This window comes from Phyllostomus hastatus, unplaced genomic scaffold (assembly GCF_019186645.2).
Source record: "Phyllostomus hastatus isolate PE091 unplaced genomic scaffold, TTU_PhHast_1.1 phas_scaffold_21, whole genome shotgun sequence".
Taxonomy (NCBI): Eukaryota; Metazoa; Chordata; class Mammalia; order Chiroptera; family Phyllostomidae; genus Phyllostomus; species Phyllostomus hastatus.
In genome coordinates this window covers 45,702,498-45,712,716 of record NW_025334017.1, presented here as the reverse complement: position 1 = coordinate 45,712,716, position 10,219 = coordinate 45,702,498, and the positions used below count along the sequence as shown (strand labels likewise).

Below are 10,219 nucleotides of genomic sequence, written 5' to 3'. Positions count from 1 at the left end.
CCTTCCCTGTCCCCACCACTCCCACCCCGTGACTTCAGCTGGAAGAAGGACGGTCCCTTCCAGGGCGGAAGAGGCACATCTTCTCCTGAAGCTCGTTGACCCAGAGGCGGTTGTCATTCTTGAGAGACAGTGGCCAGTGGCTGGGACATGTGGTCCATCCGGAGCAGGAGGGGACCTCGGAGGGGAGCCAGACCGAGAGGCCGGCGATCCCAGATGCGCCACCTGCCTGCCTGTGTCTCCCGCAAGTCAGCAGGTTGGAGGGTCAGGTCCCTCAGGGGTCAGGGGGACGTGACCCCAGCTCTCAGAGTCACCAGGGTGGAGGCCACTGTCCCAGTGCCCAGCACAGCACCGGCCAGCATGGATGAACTTGCTTCCCTTCCTCCTGGCTGTGGGCTGACCCTCCTTTCATCACGCCACACTGGCCGACGCCTGCCGACCCTTTTCCTACCTTCTTGGCTGCTCGCAACTTTAATGACACTGAGCAAACTCCTGCTGTGTCCTAAAAGCCCTGGAAACAGCACCAGAAAAGGGGGCTCCGAGACTGCCCCCCATGAACTCATTTCCTCCTCGCTCTGTGCTCAAGGCCGAGTTTTCCTCTTGGAGACAGAGGGAGGCTGGGCCCTGGTGCCCGCAGCGCCGCCCCCCCGCCCCAGGATGGCCGATCTCTTCTGTAAAGCATCTGTTTACAAAGCAGGTCACAAACAGAGAGCACAGCCGTCTAAAAATAGAAAGTCATTACTGAGCTGACAAGTGTCTGCTCTGGCCCAGGGAGCTGGGAGGCATCTGTTTTCCTCTTTTTCCCCCTCTCTGCTTCTCCGAGCTCCAGCCCCACCCCCACCCCCAGACCTGTCCTTGTTCCCGGGGGAGGAGAGGGGGCTCCACAGGGGAGGGCAGCCAGTGCCTAATTCCCCCTCGGTCCGGCTCAGCCCCAGAGCCTGCTCCTGCAGGGACCTGGGCCAGCCGTGCCCCGGATTCCCTGTGACTGTTTGAACACAGTCCGCTGGGCTGGCGCCGTCCTTCCGGTTTGCTGACGAGGAAACTGAGGCCCCGTGGGTCACGGGACTGTCCCCAGACCACAAAGCCAGGAGGGGGTGGAGCCGAGAGGGGGGGTGGCGGGCCTGTCCCAGGAGCTTGTCCACTGCACCCAGCATGACACTCACACCGTGTCCCTGACAGGCGTCATCTCCAGAGACACGGGCCACGGGCCCGGCCTCTTGAAGGGGCACATCTTCCTGCCCCTCTCCTGGGGAACCGGGCCCCAGGAGAGCTGCCCCAGGTGACCCCGCCACCTGGCACAGTACACAAGCTGCTACCCTCCGCAGCGGTGGCCCTGCCCTTCCCGTGGGGACAGCCCGGGGAGGTGGCCATCTGCAGGGTGCCGTGTGGACTGTGTGGGTGCCTGGCACAGCAGGGACCCCAGTCCTGACTCCTCCCTTCATGTCCCCCCTCGTCCCAGCCTCTTCCCTGTCTGCCCAGTAATCACCACCTGGCCCTGAGGGCCCACTGTGTTCTAGAAACACCCCACTGTGTGGGGGCACTGCAAACCGGGCCTCCCCTGGGATGGTCTGGCAGGGGCTGGTCGGTGCCGCACGTGGGTCTCCGACTCTCCGTTCTCACTGCCGCCCCTTCGGGGTTCCGGGCCCAGCAGGGACCTCTCTGCGATGAGCCTCTTGGCTTGGGACTACACCCCCACACGTGCCGGGGCCCAGCCTCCAAGGTGGCCCACGAGATCCCCACCTCCTGCTTGTCAAGCCTTGTGTGACAAGAGGGAGGGGACCACTCCTGGAGCAGCAGTGGGCCCCTCCCACAGTGCACCTCGGTGGCATGTTTGACCAGCCACAGTGGAGGGAGGGACATTGTTTCTGGAATAAGGGTTGATGGAGTCCGTGGCTTTGTGTTGCGTGTGTGTTCGCCCGTGGACTCTCCCTCTTGCGCCACTTGCTCTAGGGGCGGCCAGCGGCCAGGCCGTGAGGACTCCAGCAGCCCACGGAGACCTCTGTGGACGGCCGCGAGAGTGGATCTGGACCCTCCAGCCCAGTGGAGCCGAGAGGACGGCAGCCCCAGCCAATGGTTCACACCCCCATGAGACACTCGGAGCCAGAGAGCGTCCCAGATCCTCCCGCCAGGAAACGTGTGACGTCGTAATGCCTGTTTCAAACTGCTGGGTCCGGGGTCGTCTGCTCCTCAGCACCTGGTAACTGACACACTGAGGCGTCCGGTCCAGTCAGCTGTGCTCTCATCTCCATGAGCCAAGGTCAGGGCCAGTTTGGAGGCAGGGCACGGGGAGGCAAGGGCAGAGCGAGGGGACAGCCATTGGGGGCAGGCTGCGTGGGATGAGCCGACCTGGACGCTTAGGTGCTAAGGGCAGTAGGTGGGCACGGAACCGGGCCCCGGGGATGGGTCAGCAGAGGATGAAATCCAGAAGCCACGCTGCGCGGGAACACGCCCCAGGCGCTGCTAGCTTCTGCACAACAGCAGCATTTATCAGCGCTTCTGACCGATCGCTGCAAAGGCGCAGGCCTGGGTCACCTCGCAGACTCGGGTCACCCCAGAGGATGGGACCTGAGGTTACCAGAAATTAGGGAAGCTTTGGCAGCGTAGCGACCAACTTCACGAAGCTGTCTCTTTAAGAAGCTGGCTTTGGGGTCTAATCCAGTCAAGTTTACACTGGGAAAGCTGTCAGCTGTTACTTTTACAGCCACGGGAGTCGTCCAGGTCTTTGTAATGAAAGGCAAACCGGTCACTTCGGCCCGCCCTGCTGCTGCTAACAAGCCAGGCTGTCAGGCGGAGCCTGCTGGCCGGAGGGAAGGAAAGTCTCATTTTAAGTCTAAAGACTCCCGTCCACTGCCCTGTGTTCAGCAACTCCCTCCTCTCTCTTTCCCCCAAACCGAGGTGGTCGTGCAGACATGCTGAACACTGGCTGAGGGTCTGGCCGGGGCCCAGCCTGGAAGACAGTCCCCTGAGAGTCTGTCCTGCAGGCCAGTGACACCATTGCAGGGGCAGGGGGTGTCCAGGGGACAGTGCCCACGGGACTGCTTTGTCCCGTGCTGCCCGCAGTAGGTAGGACGGGGCTCAGCACCCGAGTCTCAGTGAGTGTCACGGGCTCAGTGACACAGGCCTGTCTCAGGTGGTAAGAGTGGGAGCGGGGGCAGGGGACGTATTGACGAGGATGAGGCGCAGGGTGGAATCGGTGGGATTTCGTTTGTGGGTTTATGACCCCGGGGGGTGAACAGGCTGCAGGAAAAGGGGGCGCTCAAGTTCTTGTCCCTGGATGACAGTCTGGAGTTTGTTCTAGATGTCCTGTCAGTTTCCAAGCAGCTCCCAAGAGGAGGGCGCACTGAGCCGACCTCCCGCTGACCCCCCGCTGACCCCCCCACCCCCCCCACCCCGGCTGCCCGGTTCCCGCCCCTGCCCCCACCTGCTCGGAGCAAGGCCTCCCACTCTCTCCAGGACCGACCTCCCAACCTGCACTTCTTTTTTTGTTTTGTTGGCTTTTGAACTTCAACATTTCCTTTAAACTTTTTATTGACTTTACTGTTGGTGAATAACATGAGACGGGTTCCGGGCGCACACTGCTGTGACACGTCCCCCGTACGGTGTGCTGTGTGTCCGACCTGCACGTCTGCGGCGGAGGCGTGGGTGCCGGACGCACGGGAAGGCACCACCGGACCCGCACACGGGAGGAAAGCAAGTTCGTTTGGTGACGCATCGTGGAGGGCGAGGAGGGGCGCGTCTGGACGTTGTCCTGCGGTTCGCACCTCGCTCCGCCGCGTGCGCTGTCGAGGGGGCGCCTCCAACAGCTGTGTTTCTGAGGGAGGAATGTGGCAGTTGAACAATGCACACGACTGTTTCTGAGACCCCAAGGCTAGGAAACGCGGTGTGTGAGCTCCTAGCACAGGGCTGTCCAACTCGTTTTCACCGGGGGCCACGGCAGCCTCGAGGTGGCCTGCAGAGGGCTGAATGTAACTCTAGGACTGTATAGATGTGACTTCTCCTTAACCAGGGGCAAGGAGCTTGGTGCTGCCACCAGGCAGAAACAAGGCGCCGGGCCGGATAAAGCGAGGTGGAGGGCGGGACTCAGCCCTCGGGCCTTGTATGTGCCGCCTGTGGCCTGGCAGAAGGAGTAAAACACGCCCCCCACCCCCCACACCGCTCTGCCCTGGGGCAGAGCGCGCTAAAATCACCATGCCCCAGTAAGGGGTCGGAAGAGAATGAGCAGAATGCTGAGTGTCCCCAGGGACAGTAGCCTGCGTGTTCTGTGAGGGTGCCGGACAGGCGTGGGCCCAGCTCTGTCTCTGGCCCCACCTCCGGAGCCTGTGCAGGCTGCCGGTACTCTCGGCATTACGCTTCCAAAGCCGTCGGTCCGCCAGCCAGACGGACACGTCACTGTCAACTCCGGGGAACGTGCGGCAACTTGACTTCCCGAAGAGACCCGCGCGAGGCCCTCACTTGGCCGAGGTTTGGGGCGGTGCCTTCCTCGCCAGACTCAGTTTTTCTAGCTTTGTGTTCAAGGAGAAGAGATTCAGACGGGCAGCTCTTAGTTAGTAATCCACAAATCATTGATTTTTTTTTTATTAGGAGACAACAGATTAAGATTGATTTTATTTCATTTTGCTTTCCAGACTAAAAAAAGCATACCGTTTTATATAACATTTTCACAGAACGTAACATTGTGCAAAAACAAAATTAAGATGATTTCCCGAGTGAGTTCATTTTACCGACTAGGCACGCTGGTGAGCTGACTAAGCTTAAGCAGTCCACGGTGGGAGAGAGGGTCCTGCAAGAGAGGAAAATGGAATATGTTCGTTCACATCAAGAAACTAATATTGAGCTCTGGGGGGAATGGCGGGATGTAGGCAGAGGAATCGGGCAAGAAGCGGCTTAACAGAAATAAGGACAGTTCTATAAAACAGTGCTGGAGAGAAGAGTAGAAATCAAGGACACGTCTGTGATTAGCAGGGCAGAGACGGTTGAAGAGTATGACGGCCATCAGAACGGTGCCCCTAAGGACCCTTAGGGGCCTGGCTGCAGAAGTTTTGCAGGAACTTCTCCCACGGGGACAGGAAAGGCGTTCCAGAGGTCACACACCGGCCCAGCCCCTGCGCTCTCGGCACCGGAAGAGCCCGACTTCCAGAGAGAGTGCTAACATCGATGAGCTACGTGCAGCAGGCCTGTGGCTTCGCACCCTGAGTGGCCATCAGGAGGGAGAAGCCCGTCACAGCAGAGCCGTGGCCACCACGAGGCTCCCTGCTCGCGGCTCTGTCACACATGCTTGGACCGGGGGACCTGTCGACGCCACCAAGTGCGACCCAGAGCAACTCGGTTCAGTGGGACCTGGCCGCTTCCTGCCTCTCCCGCCCCCGGCTCCCTGCGTCCCAGCAACTGCTGACGTGCCCCCAGACCCGTGACGATGCCGCTTCCGGCCCGTCAACGCCACGCCCCACCTGCACCTGATGCTCGCCTTCCTCCCGCTGCAGGATTTCGACCTCGCCTGGAAACCCCATCCGTGTGCCCCCCCTCTGGGAGCCCCATGGCCGCCACCCGCCCTTCCCGAGCCTGCCGGCAGCTCACGGCCAGGGAGCTGGCCTCCGGTCGCCTGTGCAGGGCAGGGGTGTGCTGGGGCCGGTGGGACGCAAGCTCTGTTGTACAGGTGAGTGTTGTAAAAGACACACACCTGACTGAGTCTATCTATTAAGGAGGGTATTTGTTGATCAATGAGAATTTCTTGAATGGTGTGATGACGCAGTCACGGACCTCTGCCTCACACCGGGGGCGTGTCCTCACACCTTGGGGTGGGTGGAGGACACCCCATGCGACGTCAGCCGCCGGGTGGGACCCAGGCGTTTGCCAGACGGGGTGGTGGGCCAGCGTTCTCGCACAGGGAGGGCAAGGGCTCCTGCCGCAGAGACGGCGGGGGGGGTGGGGACCGGAGAGCTGAGGCCCCGCATGGCCGGGAGGGGGAGGGGAACTGCAGGCAGGGACACAGGGGGAAGCGCCTGCTGGGGCCTGGTTTCGCCCAAAATGTTTCATCGGCATTCATCTCCCCCATGCAGCGCGTCCACCGAGTCTAGCACCCAGCCTTCCCCTGGACGGGCCGGCCCTCAGAAGCCATCTGCTCATGACAACAGGTTCCAGGAGGGCGAGCGGACCCAGGTGAGCCTGAGGAAGGGTCACGGTCCCCTTGGGACGCAGCGAGCACCCAGATGCCCTCGCTGGGCCTGACACACTCACGTGCCTCATTCTCGAGCACAGGGGCCCAGCCCACTCCGCGCTGCGCGAGAGACCGCGTCACCCCACTCTGTGCGGGCACGTTTGCTCTGGGGCCGTCGGGGCTGTCCGTCCCAGAGAGTAACGAGCGCTCCCACACGGCATTCAGGGCCCAGGCTCCCTTCGGGAGAGGACGGTAACACGTCTCACTACCTCCACAGGGACAGCCGAGTCTTAACCTATTTAAAGTGCAAGCACTCGATAAATCTACCTCGCAAATTTATTCTGCATGCATTTCTACACACGTGTGCATGGCAGACACGGAAGTCCTGCTGGTTTCTAGCACGGTCTTTAGTGAGCGTGAGGTCTGGGGGGCAAACTCTGTGTCACGTCCGTCGATAGCGGGTGACCTTGCAGTGCATTCACGTGAGTGTAGTTCAGCCAGCACAAAGGCGATTTACAGTGAATGTAGGCAAGGAGCCATAAGGTGAAACATGGGGGGGGGGGGGTCGTGAAATTGTTCTGTAAGTAAAAGTAGGAATGAGGATAAAACTATTAAACGTTAGCCTGTGGTCTGCCGAGGCACAGACACCCCTGGAAAAGCTCACACAGAACCAGCTGGAGCAGCTGCCTCCAGGGGCCGAGGGGACGGGGCCGGGAACTGAGACCAGCTTCTCATGGCGCCCTTTTGGTTGTGTTCTGTACCTAGTGACTGTGCTACCTGTTGGACACAGGACAGAGCTTGGGTCTCCAGCGGTCGGGCGGAAGCAGCACAGACAGGAAGGCGGAGCTGGGGCACTGGGCAGCGAGGGGGCGCAGAGCGGGGCACCCCCCGCAGTGAGGACAGAACGGTGGAGGGCAGGCTGACCCACAGCAAACCGGGCTCTCCCTGCAGGCCCTGGAGGCCGAGCATCATCCTGAAAGCCAGTGAGGCCACAGGGGGACACATCATATTCTGCGCACGAGACCACGGAGGTTCCTGAGGCCGGAATCCCGTTCGGAGCCCGCCGCCGTCAGGTGAGGTCAGGAGGCTGGAACTCAGCTCTTAAAATGTTCCACAACCTCCCTCCGAGGAGGAGCCAGAATCAAGCACGAAGTGGATGTTTTACACATTAAACTGGTGACGGCATGTCCCCTTTCTATCCCTGGAAGCCACAGGTCAGCACAGTAGACACGATTTGCATAGAAATAGCAACTTGTGTACATTCCTCACAGTCGCCCCAGGAAGTGGCGCTTCCCTGTGGGCAGTGAGACTGTCAGCTACAGAACCTGAATACGCGGACGCTCTGCAGGGAGGGGTGGGGGCGAGCCGGGGCAGGGCAGGAGCTGCTGTATTTTCGCGGAAGAAAGAGATCCAGCCGACAGGGGGGCGCGGCTCCAGTGCCCGTAAGCACAGCTGAACCTGGGCTGCCTCGTTTCCATTCCAGAAGCCTCTTCCCCAGCTGGAGGAGCTCATCTGCCATAACCGCTGGGAGCTGGTACGGGGGACCCGCACGGGCCGTTTTCCAGGCGAAGTCAGGTAAGCACGGCCCGGTCCTCATCGCCCATGATGACACGGCAAAGTCGCGGGAGCGGAAGGCGCTTACCTGTGTTTGCTCCGGGCCTCCACCCCTTCCTCCGACGGGACGAGACGGGAGACGTTTCCTAGCAAAAGAAAAGACCTTTTCACTCCAAGAGAAGGGAAGCTCTCCAGAAATTAAAAAAAAAAAAATAAAACATTTAAGCTACCATTTAAAAAAGTTAAACATTTAAGCTACCATTTAAAAAATTAAACATTTAAGCTACCATTTAAAAAATGAAACATTTAAGCTACCATTTAAAAAAAAACTTAAATCAAATGATTAAATGATAACTTTATTAAATATTTGTCTGTTTTAAGAAGTGCCCTCAACGACTAACCAAATAACGTATTACAAACAACTAGTTATGAGGTTTTACATTTGTTTAACAGGGAGTAATTGGCCCCAATTAAACTGGCTAAACTAAGGCTTTTTAGATGACTAAAACCAATTAAACTTTTTAAAATGAGAATTTAGGTGGTCTTAAAGCCTTTCTAGCACGGACAATGACACTCGCTTGCATTTGTCACCTCCCTGGCTTTAGTAGTTGTATTAAGATAAATTAAGTGCGATTACAATCTTACTGGATTTATTTACCTTTGGAAATGAAGACCGTTTAAGGGTTACTCGTCCTCACAGCCTTGGCGAGAGCGACCTCACTTTAGTCAGAATGTCTTTAAAAGCTTTGTGCTCACTGCTTCCAGCAGGGGGCGGGGTGTTCATTAAGGCACCAAAACTCTCATAAAAATTCCAAAGTTGCACTAGTGAAAAAACGCTCGACAAGATGAAAGCTGATCACATCTCTTTCCCAGAAAAAAATCAGTAGTTGTTTTTAGAACCAGTTTTTAAACAAGATTTGGTGTTGTGACACCATTTGGACTCTTTAAACAGCGTTTAGGTCTGCGGTGTGTAGGTGACGGCACGTCTACTTTTATGCCACTTTTAAAGTCAGCTGCTCGGCGTTTAGTGTGACCCTTTTTACAGCTATTTATGAAGGCCTTTTTAGGTAGGAGAAAAAATGAAACTGTTAGCTCACACACACGAGAGAGTTCTTTCAAAAGTTTATTTAGTATCAAGCAAGAGGAAACTTTGCTTAACACTACAGAACATTTCAAGACTTGAGTTACAAAAGAATACCACAGTATCTGCACTTGTAAATTGGCTTCCCTTTTTACGCATGTTGGCAAGAGAAAAAAAAAAAACTGGCATATGACCAAGATAAAAGAACTAAACTCTATGGAAATCTTTAAAATGAAAGGTGAGGCTTATGTTAAAGATGGATTAACATATTTAGTCAACCTATTTTTTTTTGTTTAACACTAGTTAATCAAAGTTATTTTTTTTTCCTTTTCATGACCTAGCTTTTCATATACAGACTGGAAATAACAAAGTTTTACATGTCCTTTTTTTTTTTTCTTTTTCTTTCTGCCCAGGTGGCCGTTTCCACACAAAAAAAGTCGTTCTAAGTTCCATCCGTTCGGGTTTTAAGCATTCTGATTTATTTAAAAAGGGAGGGTTCATAGAAAAAATTACTTTGAACAGTCTACGGGGCGGGTGGAGGCTATGTCACAACACCAGGGAGAACAATCAGTATCGGCCGTACGGCTGGTCCCGGTAGACGCCCTTCGCCGTCCTCGAGGAAGGCGCCTTGTGTCGTGAGTTGGTCCACTCCTCTTGCCCTGCAGTCGGGGAGACGGTCACAGTTAGGTCCCGGCCACGGGCCCCTGGTGCCTTTCCGCAGAGCCCACCTGAGCCCCGGACCGACCGTAGGCATCACACGTTGACAAACTGAGAAAAACCCGAGGGAGTTCCCGTAAAAAAAAAACCTACACACACAGTGGAAAATGCTCCTCTCGTCAGGGAAACCTAGCAGCAGCGTGGGAGGACAAATGACGTCTGTCTCTCCCACGGCCAACCCTCCAGCGGGAGCTTTCCTTTGGCCGTTCGTTTGTTCGGCGCAGGCTCACACCCCCAGCAGCAGCCTGAACTGCCGTTTGCTAGACGCAAAGGCACGGAGGAACAGGACAAGGGCCGCGTGGACTGCTTCTGCCAGCGAAAACGCGGACAGAGGTCTGGGAAGGCAGGGGGCAGCGGAGAGCCAGGCGGTGGGGTCGGACAGGGCAGAGGGCCGCCGCACTGCTCCCCGAGGGGCCATCGCCGGGAGGACCGAGCGCCGTGCGGGGCGGGAACCGAACCCTCAGCAACACTTCACGACTATGTGGTGACAGATGCCGCGTTTCGCTCCTGACACTAAACCCACACTGGACAGCGTTCGAAAAACCCAGGGCCTTCCACCATCCTTGTTTCCTGCGGCTACATGCCGGCTCAGCCTCTGGACCACCCAAGGGTCCCTGGGGCTCCGATACCACCAGCTGACACCCCGGCTGCCACTCACGGCAGCTGCACAACACGTGTCCACGGAGACCAATTTTAAAAGGCTGCGAAGGAAAAGT

At 57.2% G+C, this 10,219-nt stretch overlaps 1 protein-coding gene across 5 annotated transcripts in view; it reads right to left on the bottom strand.

The window, feature by feature from the left end:
• Positions 1-4,623: 4,623 nt before the first annotated feature.
• The window catches only part of KHDRBS3 (KH RNA binding domain containing, signal transduction associated 3), an 85,922-nt gene continuing 80,326 nt past the window's right edge, over positions 4,624-10,219 (bottom strand). For 3 of the 5 annotated variants that reach the window (XR_006788178.1, XR_006788179.1, XR_006788180.1), the window contains 3 exons: positions 9,300-9,445; positions 7,794-7,851; positions 4,624-4,777 (listed from right to left, as the gene is read on the bottom strand). Coding sequence is in view for 2 of the 5 variants with exons in the window: in XM_045861295.1 (XP_045717251.1) it covers positions 9,328-9,445 (118 nt within the window). In the remaining 3 variants the exon portion in view is untranslated. Of the gene's footprint in view, positions 4,778-7,793; positions 7,852-8,897; positions 9,446-10,219 lie in introns of those variants that run through there. The other 2 variants (XM_045861294.1, XM_045861295.1) reach the window with 1 other exon arrangement.